At 34.4% G+C, this 18,651-nt stretch overlaps 5 protein-coding genes across 5 annotated transcripts; 3 read left to right on the top strand and 2 right to left on the bottom strand.

Moving 5' to 3' along the window:
• Positions 1-237: 237 nt before the first annotated feature.
• LOC103851177 (inositol phosphorylceramide glucuronosyltransferase 1) lies at positions 238-3,073 on the top strand. The gene is made up of 10 exons (XM_033286000.1): positions 238-428; positions 459-712; positions 774-894; positions 967-1,316; positions 1,493-1,600; positions 1,680-1,814; positions 1,907-2,014; positions 2,106-2,376; positions 2,472-2,595; positions 2,711-3,073. The coding sequence occupies exons 2-10, from the start codon at positions 473-475 to the stop codon at positions 2,853-2,855; spliced, it is 1,602 nt and encodes a 533-aa protein (XP_033141891.1). The 5' UTR covers positions 238-428; positions 459-472; the 3' UTR covers positions 2,856-3,073.
• An 861-nt stretch (positions 3,074-3,934) lies between these two features.
• Positions 3,935-6,749, top strand: LOC103851174 (pentatricopeptide repeat-containing protein At5g18475). Its single transcript, XM_009128006.3, has one exon. The coding sequence runs from the start codon at positions 5,185-5,187 to the stop codon at positions 6,703-6,705; it is 1,521 nt and encodes a 506-aa protein (XP_009126254.1). The 5' UTR covers positions 3,935-5,184; the 3' UTR covers positions 6,706-6,749.
• LOC103851175 (G-type lectin S-receptor-like serine/threonine-protein kinase At1g67520) lies at positions 6,698-8,245 on the bottom strand. The gene has a single exon (XM_009128007.3). It carries the CDS (start codon positions 7,958-7,960, stop codon positions 6,752-6,754), a length of 1,209 nt encoding a protein of 402 aa, XP_009126255.1. The 5' UTR covers positions 7,961-8,245; the 3' UTR covers positions 6,698-6,751.
• Positions 8,246-8,507: 262 nt separating this feature from the next.
• LOC103851173 lies at positions 8,508-13,451 on the bottom strand. The gene is made up of 7 exons (XM_009128005.3): positions 12,928-13,451; positions 12,743-12,829; positions 12,132-12,395; positions 10,181-10,351; positions 10,027-10,080; positions 9,135-9,281; positions 8,508-9,008 (listed from the first exon to the last, which is right to left on the bottom strand). Exons 1-7 carry the CDS (start codon positions 13,123-13,125, stop codon positions 8,631-8,633), a joined length of 1,299 nt encoding a protein of 432 aa, XP_009126253.1. The 5' UTR covers positions 13,126-13,451; the 3' UTR covers positions 8,508-8,630.
• A 1,749-nt stretch (positions 13,452-15,200) lies between these two features.
• LOC103851172 (dehydration-responsive element-binding protein 2G) lies at positions 15,201-17,300 on the top strand. The gene has a single exon (XM_009128004.3). The coding sequence runs from the start codon at positions 16,247-16,249 to the stop codon at positions 17,111-17,113; it is 867 nt and encodes a 288-aa protein (XP_009126252.1). The 5' UTR covers positions 15,201-16,246; the 3' UTR covers positions 17,114-17,300.
• Positions 17,301-18,651: the final 1,351 nt, after the last annotated feature.

Genomic DNA, 18,651 nt, shown 5'->3' with positions numbered 1-18,651 from the left:
CAAAGTCAAACTAATTATAATTTACTCCTAGACAATACAATCTTCTTCGCTCCTTATAGATTGTTCAACGATGGTGGTGGGTGTGTCTGATTATGATTAACTGTGAAATTAATGCCATTTATATTTTACTAACCAATGTAAAGAAACGTCTCGTGTTTTGTTTCCTCTCCAAACTCTTGTGTTTATGCAATAAACCCATTTGGTTTGGTCTCTAACTTATATTGCCACTAATCCAGTTCAGAAAATATTTTAAAAAGTTGTCATGTTCCCAATAATATCTCGTCATGTGATGTTAGCCTGTTACAGTTACATAATTGGTCGTAGGCTTATAAAAGCTTTCTCGGCGGTGAAAGGAAAAATAAGTGAATTCTCACTTCTCAGACACAGAGCACAGAGACAACACCAAAAATGATGTTTTTCAGAACTCTATTAACGTTTAGTTTCCTTAAATTTCCTCGATTGTAAGATCCGAATGATTATTATGGTGAGACTCAAGGCGAGTCTCTGGCTTCTCGTGTTCTCAATCGCGCTGTTAAAGGGCTCCTTTGGATCTGAATCAAGTAAGGAAGCTTATGTCACACTTTTATACGGAGACGAGTTCTTATTAGGAGTCAGAGTGCTGGGAAAATCGATTCGAGACACAGGATCCGACAAAGATATGGTCGCTTTGGTCTCCGACGGCGTCTCAGACTACTCCAAGAAGCTTCTCAAGGTTTAAAGTTCTTGTCTTTTTCTAGAATTTGATCAAAAGGTCTGAACTTTAAACTCTACAGGCTGATGGGTGGAAAGTAGAGAAGATCAGTTTATTAGCAAATCCAAACCAAGTTCACCCCACAAGGTTCTGGGGTGTCTACACAAAGCTCAAGATCTTTAACATGACTGATTACAACAAAGGTGAAGAAGCCTTTGATGCTTTTTTTTAATGTGGATTCTGTTTTTTGACAGTTGTTTTTTTTTAATTGCAAGTTGTGTATCTTGATGCTGATACTATTGTGGTAAAGAACATTGATGATCTGTTCAAGTGCTCCAAGTTCTGCGCGAACTTGAAGCACTCCGAGAGATTGAACTCTGGTGTCATGGTTGTTGAGCCCTCCCAAGCTCTTTTTAATGATATGATGCGGAAGGTGAAGACTTTGTCTTCTTATACCGGAGGAGACCAAGGGTTCTTGAATTCTTACTATCCTGATTTCCAAAATGCTCGTGTTTTCGATCCTAGTTTGACCCCTGAAGAGCTGAGAACCAGACCTGTTCCTGATATGGAGAGGCTTTCGACGTTGTACAATGCGGATGTTGGTCTCTATATGCTTGCTAATAAGGTAGTTTTTTGCCTTTTCTCGGTTTAGGAAACATAACTGTGTACTTAGCCTTTGTGGCTTAGTATGAAATTGATGTGTGATTTTGGAATTTAGGATTGGTTTTAATCAGTTTTAGGTGTGTTCATCTTTTTCTTTAGCTGTTTGAAGATTTAGAAGTTTTCTCATTATTTATGCAGTGGATGGTGGATGAGAGTAAACTTCATGTTATTCACTACACACTAGGCCCTCTTAAGCCTTGGGACTGGTGGACAGCTTGGCTTGTGAAGCCTGTTGATGCCTGGCATGTACGTGTTCTTCTTATTCTCTTTGGTTTTTAGTTATCTTTCTACTTATTGTGCATTTAGTTTGATATCACCATTTCAGAGCATTAGGGTGAAGCTTGAGGAAACTCTTCCTGGAACTGGAGGTGGCAAAAACCAGAAGGATGAGTTCGTTGTCAAACTCCTGTTCTTGTTACCTCTTTGTGCGCTTTTGTTCTGCGTTTATAGATCTATTCAAGTTAGCACTTCTTTGTTTCTTTCACCTCTGGCTACATTCTTTCATCCTTTCTTGATTTTAAATTCATTATTTTTCTTCTGTTTTTCTTGCAGGTTCATGAGGGTTCATCATTCAATCAGTTTAGATATCTTTATTACAGAATCAGATCTACTGGAACACGCCGTGTTTCTACATTTTCGACCATGAATCCCAGCTATCAAGTGTGTTTCATCATCAAATCATTGTTTTTTAACTTCTTTAAAAAAGAGGTTTGTATCTCATTTGCCATCTTGTATTGTTTCTGTCTAACAGCTCCACGGTGGCAGCACACAGTCCAAGGTTCCTCAACACTTAGGCGCGGTTTCGGTTCTAGTCTGTTTCATCGCACTTCTGATATCCGTTGGAACGTCCTTTGTGATTGTTCCGAGGCAAATCATGCCATGGACTGGCTTGATATTAGTATACGAATGGACTTTTACAATCTTTTTTGTTTTGTTTGGTTGCTTCTTGCTTTTGGTGCATCAGCATGGAAAGAAACTGTCAGTTCATACAGAGTCATCCTCCTTGGATGATTCTCGAAAAGGTATGCAAATGAGAAGAAAAGGAATGTCATTGTACCATTCTCTACTAAGTTGAGGATTAAGAATAGTGACTTCCACCATTTTTTGGTCTCAACAGGTCATCAGCGAGGAGGTGTGTCTTGTGACATTACTACTTTGTATTATGGATTAGGGATGGTGTTTCTGGCTATTGCTGCAGTTTCTTTGCCTTATATTTTAGGGATCACCGCTTTATTTCTTAGGTAATTTTTTTAATCAACTTGCTAGGAATGCGTCTTGCTACTATTGGTAACACATTATCGTCTAGATTTTGACTTGACTCTGAACTTAGTTGCTGGTTTGTTGCGTATTGAGCAGGTTGGGTCTTATGGTTGGTGTAGCCATAATTCTAGCTGCCTTCATGACCCATGCTTCAGAGCAACTCGCGTTCAGATGGTTCATGAGAGGTCTAGAAGACCGTGGTGAAGCATCGAGATCAAAGTCTTTATGTTTCATCAGCTGACACAACCAAAAGCAAGACACCTGAGAAAATGTGTCACCATTGACCATTGTAACTTGCAGTAACAAGAGCATATGATCTGAACGTTTGTAGTTCTGTCTTGAGATTGTTATATAGCTTTGTTCTTTCTTTGCAGACATTTGTACAGTTTATATTTTAAATACTGAGAGTCCATTTGTGCTCAAACAGTTAAAAAAATTCACATAAGATTCTATCATAAATTGTGAAGATTGGGCAGAAAACTTTACACTGGGCCACAAATGTTTTTGAAAAAAAGTAACCAATGTAGTTTCTCTGAAATTTATTCATTCTAACCGGCTTTCCGTTACTTGCTAGTAGAGTTTTTAAAACCTAATTTACAACTGATTATCTTTGATTACATAAGATATAAAGGGCTTAGCAAGTCACAACTTCAACTATCAGAATCTGGAATATTCCAATTTGATCACTCACTCAACAGTGGAGTTTATTTGCACATTTGAGGTCCAAATAACCGATAGAATTGTTTGAGGATATGATCTGAAAAGAAAAGATTTTACTAGATCAAACCAGATATAAATAAATTGCTATTATTTCATTTTGTAAAATTTTCCTTTCAATTATTTATATCAAAATGAACTAATAACAATTTACTTATATCTAGTATAGCAAATGATTATATTTTTTTTACATGAATAAACTTGAAATTATGATTCCCAATATCAGTTATTACAATGTACTCTCAAAGTTAATAGCATAGTTAACTATATAATTAACAATAATACATATTCATAAGTATATTTGAGAAATGATGAGAGTATTATCCTCAACAAACAATAACTTTTCATTCTTTTGACGTCTTGACCTCTTCGCGTCTTCAAAACACCACAAATAAACTCAAAAAAAAAAGCTTACACTATTTTTTGTTCAAAGTTTTGAAACCTAGGTATATGTGTTCTTAGGTTGGATGATGTACACAACTTGTTCATGACAGTTCTTTAACAATTATGATTAATTTTGTAATAAGTAAATGATTATTATTTTTCAAGACACCACTTGTACTATACAGAACCTTCAAAGCTAAATATGTTTAGATGTAAATATTGAAAGTTTAATCAATCACTTTTGTCTGCCACAATTTCATTACGTTTGGCAACTTCATCCCAACTTATTAAATGAAGATAAATTTTCTTGTCAAATTGAATCTGTTATCACTCGCAAGAGAAAGTTGTTGTACAACGTAAAGAGAGCCACCAACAAAGATAACTTCTTAAATAAATAATTAGTTTCCAAGTCATAATTTTCAAGTTATTTTTTGTAATTTTCTTGAGTTTTAAGAATTTTTATAATATAAACTCAATTCAAACTAATCAAAACACTAGAATCTTAATCATTCTATTTATTTTAAAGATTTGACATTATTTTTAACCTTTGCTATCATTTCTCTAAGGCAAAACGTCTTTTAGCAATTAATCCTCAAAATATTTGCAAATAAAAATTGGGTTTATTTGCCAAAAAAAAAATAGAAATTAGATTTGTAGAAAAAAGAAGAGAAAATAAAAAAATTTGGTTAGTTAGTGAATTTATATTTTCTTTATAGGTAGTAGGTCTAATTTCCTATAAAAATTACTACTATTTTATAAAATAAAATTTTGATCGAGTGGTTCGACCTGAAACCTCTTCCTTCTTGATTATATCTTTAGACATTCTCATTTTTAAGATTGAACATATGAACATGTGATCATATCATAATCTAAATACAAGATTCTAGATCTTGATAGTAGAACTAAGGTTAAAAGAAAATTTACTATCTATATTATTGAAACAAATGAATTCTACCAATGATATTTTGAATTTTAGATATTTTATTATAACAAATATTATAGTATTATTTAAATTAACAATAAATCCATAATTATTATTAAAACACATAAATTAAATTAATTCAGTATTAAATTTTAAAAAATATATTTAACTATATTTTTATTGCAAATTACAGTAATTAAAAATAAAATTATTTAATTAACTATCCAATGTACACCATGACAAAGTTAGTAAACTATAAAAATTTATATCTACGAGGACTACATATTATCTAAAAATATACTAACATCAAATTAATTTTCTTAAAAAAGAACTCCTGCCTCCAGGTCAGAATCTTTCTATTCTTTGACACCGAAGCATCATATTTTAAACCGAACGTACAACGAATAATGTTGTTTATAGCCCGAACCGTACCGAGATCTAATATTTATTAAACCGAACCGGTTTACCATCATCGTCGTCGTCACTCTCACTCGTCTCTTAACCTAACTTCACACATTCGAATCTCTTGATCACAGGTGCTACTACAATGCGTCTTCCAACTCCGATAATCAACGAAAGTCGCCGCCTTTCATCGTCTCCCCGATCATGGATATCTCCAATCTCCTTAACCCCCAAGAAGAAACCAGACCCACCTCCCGAATCCTCAATCTCACAAGTGGACCTAAACCCTAAACCCCAATTCATCTCCCACGAATCCGCAATCAACCTCATCAAACGCGAGAGAGACCCTCAGCGAGCCCTCGACCTCTTCAACAAAGCCTCCCAACAGAAAGGCTTCAACCACAACAGCGCCACGTACTCCGTCCTCCTGGACAATCTCCTCAGGCACAAGAAGCTCAACGCCGTCGACGCGATTCTACGCCAGATGAAGCACGAGACTTGCAGGTTCCAGGAAGGTCTGTTCCTCAACTTAATGAGACATTTCTCCAGGTTCGAGCTGCACGATAAGGTGATTGAGATGTTTGGGTTGATCCAAGTGGTCGCACGTGTGAAGCCTTCTCTCAACGCAGTTAGCACGTGCCTCAACCTCCTTGTGGACTCGAAGGAGGTTGGTTTGGCCAAGAAGCTGTTATTGTATGGTAAAAAGAATCTTGGGTTGCAGCCGAACACTTGCATTTTCAATATTCTTGTGAAGCATCACTGCAAGAGTGGGGATGTTGATTCTGCGTTTGGAGTTGTGGAGGAGATGAAAAGATCTGGACTTTCGTATCCGAATTTGATTACTTACTCGACGTTGATGGAGTGTTTGTTTGTACAGTCCAGGTCTAAAGAAGCTATGGAGTTGTTTGAGGATATGATCTCTAAAGAAGGGATCTCTCCTGATCCTGTGACGTTCAATGTTATGATCAATGGGTTTTGTCGTGCAGGGGAGGTTGAGAGGGGGAAGATGATTATAGAGTTTATGAAGAAGAACGGATGTAATCCTAATGTGTATAATTACTCTGCTTTGATGAATGGGTTTTGTAAAGAGGGAAGGGCTCAGGAAGCTAAAGAAGTCTTTGATGAGGTTAAGGAGACTGGTTTGAAACTAGACACGGTTGGTTATACAACGCTGATGAACTGCTTTTGTAGAAATGGTGAGGTTGATGAGGCTATGGAGTTGCTTGGAGAGATGAAAGCGTCTGGATGCAGAGCTGATGCGTTAACTTACAATGTAATACTCAGGGGTTTGTGCGGAGAAGGACGAACAGAAGAAGCTCTTGAGATGTTAGGTCAATGGGGATGCGAAGAAGGAGTTCATCTGAACAAAGGTAGTTATAGGATCATACTAAACGCGTTGTGCAAGAACGGTGAGCTGGAGAAAGCGGTGGAGTTTTTGAGTTTGATGTCGAAGAAAGGGGTTTGGCCACACCATGGGACTTGGAACGAGTTAGTGGTTCGCCTCTGCGGATCCGGGAATGCAGAAATGGGGATTCGAGTTCTGACAGGGTTTGTGGGAATGGGTTTTAAACCAGAGCCTGAGTCTTGGAGAGCTGTGGTTGAATCAATATGCAAAGAGAGGAAGTTATTACATGTCTTTGAAGTTCTTGATTCTTTAGTTTCTTGATTATTTAAACCCCTTTATTGATATTAGTTACTCTTACAACAACACATCACTTCACAGAATCAAGAACGTAAATTTTTTGTTCGAAGGTGAAGCTATCATAAGGGAAAAACTTTGATCCTTTCCCCCAATACTGACATTGTCCATCAGAAAAGCTTTGGAAAGCTATGCAAGAACAGTTTCTCCAGCAGCTTCCATGGCAGTCACTAAGGCCAAAGCTCAAACTATCACCATAGTAACCACTACCCGTCATGTACCCTCTTCTCGGTTCGAAATACTCTGACCCTTTCCTACATGCCGTTGGCTTCTCCGTGATGCAGACCGCTGAACTGTTCTTTAAATCCGTCGTGCAAGGTTGACTGCTTTCAGAAATCCACCTGTTGCTTGTGTTGCTCCTGAGGACGTTGGTAACAGTGATTTGGCCTAAGTTATCCAGTAACCAGTTTGAATAGACGGAACCGTTAGTTTTCTTGATTGAGTAACTGAAGTACTTCATGTACTTGTCTGAACCAAACTTGAATTCATAATCAAGGTACTCTCTGGATAGCTCTAAGGTTAGTTGAGAGCTTCCGTTGTTCGTCAACACTCCACTGGACCAGTAGATTTCACCATGACGCCAGACGAGTAGCTGTTTAGCTCCTGACGGGTCTAGCCCTAGTCTGAATGCTCCTGAGGCTGGAACTTGGTTACTTGTCCAAGAAGTAACCGAAATTTCTTTCTTGGTTTTTAGGTTAAACCCTATCTTCATCCCGGGGAGTAACATACTGGTCGGATGGTCAAAGCTCTGCCATAGAACCCGACCCGGTACACCTCCTCGGCCCATATCTCGGATCACGAAGTTTCCAGAGTCAAGTAAAGTGGCAGAGACGTTTCCAGCCAAGGAAAGGTGTTGGTTCACCATGATTGGAGAAGCGTTTGCTCTTGTGATCTTGAGATTCCCATTGGTATCAATGGATAGAGAGCCGGATGAATCAGAGACTGATTCGGTTGGGTTACCCACCCAAACTGGATTTATTGGACCATACTGATACCAGATACCGATATACCTAACACCAGCTGAACCAAGTAAGAAGGTAGATGATTCTGTTGGTGTAAAGAAACCGAGAGTGAAGACGCCACCCGAGGAGATCAACTGCTCCCAGTCTCTGAGCTGCTGCCCCGGTTTCAATGTATCGGTTTTGAGTGGTGAAAAGGCCGAAACCGACCCGAGAAACATTGGTATGAGAATGAGAGGAACAAGAGTGGGTGAAAGAGCCATTAGATAGTTGATTAGTTCAATTGTTTGTCTTACTTTAGGCTCTCACTTAAGGGATATATATATAGCACCTTTGGCTCCTTTTACACTCCCAACTGTTTCTATGACTTTTGTATAACTTTGAATAAGTAATTTAGAACGGTCTTTGGTATATGCTTGGAACATAGCAAAGTCCTACATTCTTTAAGAACATGATGGAGACTATCTAAGAAATTTCTCTCCAAGTATTTTACTGAGCCTCTTTCAGAGGCAGAAGGTTCAAACTCAGACCAAAGATTGGGATGTATTTGGTCCTACTATGACTTACAATGGTTGATCAAGGTTTGCGACGGTAACAACGGGTTACTGAGACAAACTTTAATTGGTGTAGAAAGAAGAAACGTGTCATGGGGTCTTCTGCTATATGCAAGTGGCTGATGAGCGAGGACCATACTTAATCACTAGGTCCAAGCATCAACGACTTGATGAAATAATTTTCCAAGTCTTCGAATAAACTTCCAACGTGTATTGAAAGTTTGAACTCTCATATCATACACGCCTCTTTTCTCTATTAATGCAATAATAAATTACTAGGTTTAAATGTTTAATAATGTCGACGATGTAAAAAACAATAAGCAAATATTAAATTTTCACTGAAAAAATAACATATTTCAAACTATGTACACTTGTTTTTTCAAGCACACCTAGGATTAAAACCTGGACCACCGTAGTAAAAATAAGTTCCCCACTCATTACTAGACGAACTCTTAATGTCGTAACATTCGGTGTTCTCGGCTAATATCTTGACGTCCTGCACCGGTACAAGACTGTTGTCTGAATCAACAATCTCCAAGTTCCGGAAGTAACTTGCTTTCCCAAACCCTTCGTCCGGAAAATGACCAGAACCCATTTGAGTTGTCGTGTGACGGCCTGAAGCACGTGTGTTAACAACCTCACCGCCCCATTCCACGGTTGTTGCGTGGTCGGCTAAGTGTGTGAACAGCTCCGCTGGCCAATACCCGACCAACGTCTTGTCTCCTAAACCCATCCACCAATTCCCCAATTTTGGATCCTGCATGCATTTAATTGCGAGTTTCATTTAAATATTATTTTGGAATATCTCAAGTAACACGTAAACTAGTTTAATACTAGAGTTTACGTTTGTTTATATATAAAAGACAAATAAATAGAGACAAACCTTCCAAATGAGAATGGTGATATCAAATTGGTTTCCATTGAAAGTAGAGAGAGGAGAGATGGCGGCTCCAATGGCAATCTTGTTATTTGTTTGGATAAATCCAGAGCATAGAAGATTGTAACACCCTGTTGCTTGATATGAATCACTCTAAAAAATACATAAATTATCATTGGTTTAGGATAATTAATTATGCTCAAGTAAAACAAAATGCTTTAATCAATTTATTGCCCAAGCAATGATCATATACCAATTTGTTCATCCAGATTTAATGATTTGGAGAGTAGTACAGAAATTGGAATGGTATAAATCTAATTAATAATAAGCTATTAATGCAATAATAAATGCTCTTTACCAAACAATATCATCATGACTCTGCTCTACCACCATTAACTTCAATATGATCAATACTACACACTAAAAGTACCTGTAAGAATTAATGTTACAAATAAATTTACTTTCGACCGTCATTTTTGGCGTAATTTACACTTTCAATTCACCCTATCATAATCTCCATGCACAGTGTCACTGACTTTCTAGATGATAACTATTTCATTATATACAAAAGATAAAGTACCATATTGGAACTGTGCTTTCAAAGCGATATAAAAATGGTAGTTCTCAAGATACAATCTATATACCATAACTAGACACTGAACTTACACATGCAAACTACTCCACTGTCACATGAATGTCCTAAAAAGCAACACATTAGCTAAAGTCAATCCTCAAGGATATTCAGTTTATAACCCCTAGTAAGTTTTAGACTTGACATTTTTACCAAAAAAATATCTTTTAGACTCTTGATTTAAAGCAAACTGATATGAAAGTGCAACCAGATTATTTGTTGCATCAAAACATAAATGAGTGGACAAGTAGAAAGCAACAAGCATACCGTCCAATAAGTGAACAATCTTGGTCTGTTGTCACCATACAGCTCCGGACTGACCTGACTAGTATAACAATCAAAGCTTTAGACATACAATACTGCACACAGTCACTAAATAAATAAACATCTCATGAAAGGTTGAAGTAATAAAAGACAGTACCTGCCAGCCAGCTTCGATGCTATTGAGATCAGGACCGACGAAAGATCCGGACAGAATCCAAATCTGTGAGAGACTGAACTCATTCACTTGTTCAATCTTTGGGTCCCACACATTTATAGTAGCTTTTGCTCCGTATATCTCCGACGATGTTTCCGTATAAGCGATAGCATGCTATCATTCCCCACCACCACCATTAACTTAAAGTTTAGTACTACTATCATTTTAAAATCTTTACTATCTTATTTATTAAAACAGAAGTCACAACCTTGATTCATGTGTGATTTTTTTAAAAATTGACTTAATAGATCTATTCATAGAAATTCATACTATATTTTAATTCAGAATAATAATAATATAATTTTTAAAATATTTTAATCATAGTATCTTTTGATATCTTTTCATTTTAAATATAAATATATTTATTTTAAAATTCTAACAAATCTTTTTTAAAAGATTTGTACAAGATCTTCATTTTTGAAATTATATTTAAATATTTTCACTAATTTCGAAATTAGCTTAAAATATTATTATACATTAATATATTCAGTTATATAAAATGAAAAATAAAAAAAAATCTATAATATTTTAGTTATTATATAATCATAATCAATCATATTATCAAATTATATTGAGCTAAATATAATAAAATTGTATTAAATTTATATATTTATATATTTTATTTTCGTAATTATAAAATATTTATGTTCAAAAATAAAATCTAATATGTTGGTAAGATGGGTTAACATTATCAAACTATATAATACATGTATAAAAATTAACATGTATTTCTTTAAAGTTAATAATATAAAATCTTTGTAACTACTTTAATCATAATATATTTCCATTTTAAATATAATATATAAATATATATTATATTTAAAAAATTCTAATAAATCTGTGTAATATTTAAACAGTAACTTAATGTATTTTAAGTTATCGTTTAGAAATGAAAATAAATAAATTATATCCTATTTTATCTACTTTTATAGTCATGATCATGTTAAAATATAATTATTGTACTAAAATAAATATGATAAAATTATATTCAATTGATAAATTTATAAATTTTAGTTTCATAAATATAAACTAATTATTTAAAATATAATATGATGATAGAACGACTTAAAATTAACAAACTATATAATACATGTCTAAAAATTAACATATCTTACACTTTTATATATACAATAATAAATTATCTAAAATGAATAAGTATAAAAATATTGGTAAAAAAAATCCAGTTTTGAAATTCGGGTCAAAATTTAGCATAAATTAAATACAAAATATTTTTTAAATATTTTTTTCATGAATATATTAATTTGCTTAAAACTAAATACAAATACAATAAGATAAATATATAATAAGAAGTGGCAAATACATAAGGTTTAAACAATTAATTAGTTATAACATGTAAATTATAAAATTATTGTATTTGAAATAGTTATATAAATATTTAAGTATATGATTAACATTAAAAATATATACCACTTATGTTCTAAAATAATAATTTTTGTATAGAAAAGTGAAAACAAACACTCATGCGGTTGCACGGGTCAAAATCTAGTATAAATTTTAAGATTTAACTTCTAAATCATATTTACAATCCCAATATATGCGAATGAAAAACCGTGCGTTTACATATTCTTTTATAGATAGTTGTATCATTCAAGAATTATTATAACTAGACCAGATCTTAAAATCCATTGAATGCTTATGTTTTGTGTATTTTTATGACTTTAAGTAATGAGACTGACATTGGAAGCTGTTATATGGGTCCATAATTAAATGATTACACAGACAATTCACATTAACATTGCTATCCTATAACATATGGTATCAAGAAAGTATGTAAATGCTAAAAATATTCATTTTCAAGCAAAATATGTAATCAGCAACCGAAAATATGGTTGGGTCCAAGGGAGTGAGAAGATAAATTTATGATCTAGTGTACCTCATGTCCACTAGTTCCAAGGGCATCAGGCTTCTCTGTCCGTTGATCAAGGTGAATACTTCGTCTCTTTTTCCCAAAGTCAAAGAGAGACTTGGCTCTGAGCACATCGTCCAATGTGTTGCGTCGTATGGGAACAGTTCCCTTGGGGCACCTCGTGCCGTTCACGTGCCACATTTGCCATGCACCTTCCAGTACACTCGCTGCTTCTTTAACATCATCGCTTCTCTCTTTTCCCACCATCTTCGGCATTGTCCTCGGTGCTTTCTGCGTTATTTCTCATTTTTAAGTTCTAATTTTAAAGAAAGCTTTATTACTATCATCAGCCGACTTAATTTGTTGTATAACTAAGAAAAAAATACACACTGATAGAAGATGATACAAGCGATATGATTATATAACTTGTCAAATATTTTAAGCTTAACAGCATCACTATAAGTTTTTTTGGCATCATTTTCATGATTTCTAATTTAATTTGACTTAACAGAAAGTGTTATATATATATATATATATATATATATATTTCCATACAAACTTATAACTAACTTCTGATGTCCATAATAAATATGTTAAAAGGTAAATTTTGCTAGTTGGTGGTCGTAAATCAGAATTACCTGAATCTTGTGATGCTTTAAGAGTGGATGATCCAAAGCTGGCTGCTTTCTTTTGGGTACACAATCTATTACATCACCGTCAGGACTCTGGAAATTATTATTTTACAACAACAAAAGGATCTATCACATATAAATTATAGAAATCAGCAAATGCATTTGATACATGTACACACATAATATATAACCTGAATGGTGAAGACAGGAGGCTTGTTGATATTGTTCAAGTGATTCCGGATCCTCTCAACTCTCAAGGTGCTGACTTGTCTATGTGTTTTGGTGTAGTTAACGGCAGAGACATGTGTAACTTTTATGCTCAAGAGACTTACAAAAACAAGAAAGATTAGAAGAAGACTTCTATTGGATGCAAGAACAATAACCTCCATTGATGGATCTTTGAATGTTATCACATTCAGTGACCTGAGACCGGAAAATGAAGAAATGTAAACTGAAAGGAGGACAGATTTTTATAAAGTTAAGATAAGAGGAGGACCATCTCAAGAAAAATTTACAATAGCTAGTCCAAAATATGTAGATGTAAAGTATGTGTATATAAAATGTGTATGTGTGTTATAAATGGGGAAGAAGAGAAGTGGGTGAGGAGATATTATGAAGTGTAAATATGGAAATGGAAGAGAAGAAGAGAAATCAATGAGGTTTTCGAGAAGAAGATCAAATCAAGATTCATCATTGCTCTGCATCGGTTTCATTTTTATATATAGACAGATTAGTTATTGTCTTTTCTTTCTTATTAATAGAGAAACAAAAAAGGAGAAAATATTCATTTTATACATGTGTGTGTGAGAGAGTAAAGCAATACTATTGATTAAAATAATTTTAAGAGAAATAAATGGAAGAGAAGCAAAGGAGAGTATTAATACAATAGAGAGACCTACCCAACTAACTAAACCTTTCTTCCCTTTTATGACACTCCTTCAATGTTTTCATCTGTCACTCTTTCTTTTTCTTCATTTTCTAAAAGTATAAACGTATATTTAGCAATATACAATATTAGCCAAACATATATATAGAGTGCATATTGTGCGTATTTGTACGCCGTATAGTATAACTTGAAACCTACTTATGATCTATATATATATATGCTAAATGAACAAATTTGTTTTGGTTTAGTTTTGTTTGGAACTATTGATACCAACAAGTCAAAGTAAAATGTTTAAATATGGTTGAGTTCATTTTCATTTCATATTAAAACCGATTATATTTATAAAGAAATAGCACTTCTATATGAAATTTGGTTAGTGTCCGATATAGTATTTTACTGATGCATCAGTTAAACAAAACTTACTTTATAATCTTATAAATAATGTATCATCACATTGCTTCTGTTGCAAATATCTAGTAATTAAAGTTCTAGTGGAAATGCACGAGACAGATCAAAATCAATCACATGATTATGATAATAATCTAAGCATCAGTTTGAACGTTTTATATTCAGTAAAAGTTTATGGAGGACCTTTTCACTATCTTTGCTTGAGGGTCTCTCAATCGATCCAGCCTTTTTTTAGGTACAAGCATCATCTATATTTGGTACTTTGTCACATGTGTCGTCTTTTAATTGCGTACCAGTTCACTACATATAATTATTTTTGCGTATATGCCTATAAATACAAACTCTGAATGCGATGTCTGAACCAATATCAACAGATGGATAATGAATATACCAACTGGATTCAAAGTGCTAACTAATGAAAATTTTGTCATTTTGTTAAATTAGTTTATATTCCCTTTTGGTTTCGTGCAACTTAAACTCGTTGACCAAAACACAATGCTATTTAACTGAATACCCATTTCATTCAACAATAAAATGTATGTGTATAAAATCGTTATACATTAGTTGTTCAAAAAAAATCGTTATACATTATAGTATAGTCTCCATATATACATATAAGGTACTCGAAGTCAATATTAAAAGTCACACAGTGGTTTTATTATAGTGGTCCATGGCAGATCTAGTCAATTTGTAGGTATATCAACTGGGTCAATATATCCGGTTCTAGCTTACCCGAACTCGGTAGAAAATGTTATCAAATTCAAGTTGATCTGATCTTTTTGGGTTAAGGATCATGTTAGATAAAAAAAGGATCATGTTAGAACAATTATAAGCTTTTAAATGATCGCCTCAAAATCCAGAAGAAAACTTTATATTTTGTAATCTGGATGACTGATTTTGATAGTCTTTTTCATCCAAGTGCATGGTACAGACTAGCCTTAATTTATATGCATGTGAGTGAGCATATTTCTATATTATTACTGTTTGAAAAAAACTTTTAGATATCATTAGCATGAATATGCATATTACTGAAGATTGCAGAAGAAAAAAAGTTCCTATTAATATATATGATTCACATGAATTATTTTTCTTCAGCTACTACATGCGTTTCAAAGATAATTATATATTGAACGTCACTCTTTGAATTTTTAGTTTTTCATTTACATACGAGTTTATCAGTTCCAAGAAGTAGGGGAGTAGAAGAAAACAAGTTTCGCAGTTTCGACGATCTGAGTGACACTCATCCCCAGTTCCCCACACTTGCTTCTTATTACTATCTCACACATGTTCCTTTTTTTTGTTAACACTACACATGTTTCTTATTCAAAGATAATGAGATTTGTATTTATAACTAACTCATAATAACACAAACTGTCCGATTTGCCCGAATAAATGCAAATTTCTCTAAATTATTTAACTCTTAGCATCAACTATGCATAAGACTGCTTTGCTAATTGCATGGTCGTCCAAACCCCAAAGTAAACAAAAGGAAAACTAAAAAGCCTTAAAGTTCATAGTTTTTTTTTTTTTTAAATTAAAGTTCATAGTTTTTAACTGAGATATAAATTTAAAGATTTTGTTAATGTATTAATAAATCAGTACATTTTATACACACTGCCATAAAAGTCAAATATAGAACGGATCTTTTTTATCATCAAATGTAGCAAAATCTAGGGAGTCTTTCAAGAAAACTGTTAAAGAAAATCGATGTTTTTAATTGTCAACAATGAAAATAGATGACTTATATAAAGTAAAAAAAAAAGGAATAGATGATTTAATAAGTAGTGGTAGAAAAATAAGTACTTCGAGCCGAAGCACATAACGAATGGTTAAGCCATATGTGTTCCTAGTCGTTTGCCAGGGCATCCTCTATTTCAACACGTGACATACAGGCATGTACGTTTACGTACGTATAGAGTTATGCTTTGTCCTTGTTTTCTGTTTATTTTATCAAAACTGTTAAACCTATCCAAAAACAGTGGTCTGGGAGTCGTTTTCGTGTAACAAAGAGACATTAAAAAAAACAAAAAGAGATTCCTTAGTATACATAAATACACACGTAGACACTCATGCACATGCCACGAAAGAATACGTATACTCTTGACGTGTCCATGAATATATATAAACGTACTCTTCAATTTTCATTTCAGTCTTTATATATACTAGTTAGTAATTTAGATTGTAAATAAAAACATCCATCTCTCAAAGAACACACCATGGAAGAAGAGCAACCTCCGGCCAAGAAACGTAACATGGGAAGATCAAGAAAAGGTTGTATGAAAGGTAAAGGTGGTCCAGAGAACGCTACTTGTACTTTCCGTGGAGTTAGGCAACGCACTTGGGGTAAATGGGTCGCTGAGATCCGTGAGCCTAACCATGGCACTCGCCTCTGGCTCGGCACTTTCAATACCTCGGTCGAAGCCGCCATGGCTTACGATGAAGCCGCTAAGAAGCTTTACGGACACGAGGCTAAACTCAACTTGTTGCACCCACAACAACAACAAAAGGAAAAAGTTAACAGGAACTTGTCTTTCTCGTTAACAGGAACTTCTTGGGATTATAAGCTAGAGAAGGTTCATGGGTTGGACCTTGGTCTCGTCCCGTCAAGTGGGTCACGCGGTTCGTGGTCGGGGAGTTTTAGTTTTATACAAGAAGATGACAAAACTACAAGTGAGTCGAGTGTTTCTTGGTTATTACCAAAACGAAGTGATTCACAAGATCAAGAAAGCGTTCATGCTGCGAGTAGCTTGACGTTTTCGACGAAGTTGAAACCGATGATGACTCCTGATTATGGATTATCAAATGGAGTTGGTTCTAGGTTTCTTGTAGAGCAAGAAAAGAAGACGGTATATGATGTATCATCATCGTGTGGCTCGTCAGATAATAAGGAGAGTATCTTGGTTCCTAGTGTCGGCGTCGGGGAAGTGATGCATAGGACGGAGGTGGAGGAAGGGACAGGGTATTTGGAGATGGACGACCTTTTGGAGATTGATGATTTGGGTTTGTTGATAGGTAAAAATGGAGACTTCAAGAATTGGTGTTGTGATGAGTTTCAACATCCATGGAATTGGTTCTTAGAGTGAGTTTTATTTATATTATTATCATTTATTGTTTATCATAAATCTCTCCTTAGTTCGATATATAAGATTAATTAATTTGTTATTCATACATAGTAATCGTCATGTGTGTATAAATAGGTTTGAGCATGTTTTGAGTTTCCCTATGCGATATGTAAAATATAGATTTTATACGAACGTTCTCTATTATAAATCACTCTCTAATGATTCATTTATTAGAACTCGTCTAATTATTTTCTCCTGACTACAAACCTTCAAAAAAGCAGCACATATAGATTGATCTTCAAGACTTCTCACAAATTTGAACTTAAAAAATTTACAATTTATCAATCAGAATCTTCATCACCATTCACAACCACATCATTACCACAATGGTCATCGACTCATCATCGAATAAAACTTCAGATGTGGGATCATCCTTATCATGTTCACAGCCAGTCTCTTCTACCATAACCAAAGGCAACTTCCGAGGTTGCTCTGGCGACTCCTTAAAGAATGAACTCATTACCATGACGTGGAAGACCTGTAATAACTGACTCTTGTCTCTCTTTATGTCTGCGCTTAGGAGCTTCTCGAGCAATGTAGGTTGTTCCGTTGTTATGGAAGATTCTTGAGATGAGTTATTGTCTTGGATTTTTGGTTTTTTACTAAACTTGTCTTTTCTACTACTTGGATCCTGTTTGTTTGCTCATTCAGGTGATCTATCTGGGTGAAGATGCAAATTGATGTTCGTTTTGTGTATTATAATGCTACATCCAAATAGATCACCCAGCTGAATTTTTAAAAACTCATCTCAAATTCTCATCCAAATGAAGGTGAGTCTTGATGGTGCATCTGGATACAGATTCATCTAGTTTAGTCTAAAATGATAAATGACAAACATGACCTTTTAAAATCAAAATATTATTTTTAAACCGTAAATTCTACTTTTTTGCATATACATTTTTCGTTATAACCAAAAACGATATTTTCTCGTAGAAACTGAAAAACACACTTTCCTGCCAAAACCAGAAAAACGCAACTTTTCCGTTAAAACTGGAAAAACGCATTTTCCCGCTAAAACCGAAAAACACAATTTTTCCGCCAAAACTGGAAAATAGAATTTTTCCGCCAAAACTGGAAAACGTATTTCCCCATCAAAACTGAAAAACACAATTTTATCGCCAAAATCGGAAAATGAAATTTTCCAGCCAAAACCGAAAAACGCATTTTCCCGCCAAAACCGGAAAAAATGAATTTTCTCGCTAAAACCGGAAAACACATTTTCCCGCCAAAACCGGAAAAACACATTTTTCCGCCAAAACTGAAAAAACGCATTTTCTCGCCAAAAAAAATGTATTTTCCACCAAAATCGAAAAAATGTATTTTTCTGCCAAAACCGGAAAAATGTATTTTCTCGCCAAAACTACAAAAATTCTTTTTCCGCAAAATCGTGAAAAAAACTTCTCGCCAAAATCGTAAAAAAAACTTTTCCAAGACGATGGGCAAGTAAGAGCAAGCGAAACCAGGTCGTAATCGAATCGAGAATATGGTTTTGTGGGATA

This window comes from Brassica rapa, chromosome A02 (genome assembly GCF_000309985.2).
Source record: "Brassica rapa cultivar Chiifu-401-42 chromosome A02, CAAS_Brap_v3.01, whole genome shotgun sequence".
Lineage (NCBI taxonomy): Eukaryota > Viridiplantae > Streptophyta > Magnoliopsida > Brassicales > Brassicaceae > Brassica > Brassica rapa.
The sequence above is the reverse complement of the archived record's forward strand: the minus strand, read 5'-3'. Positions and strand labels throughout refer to the sequence as shown.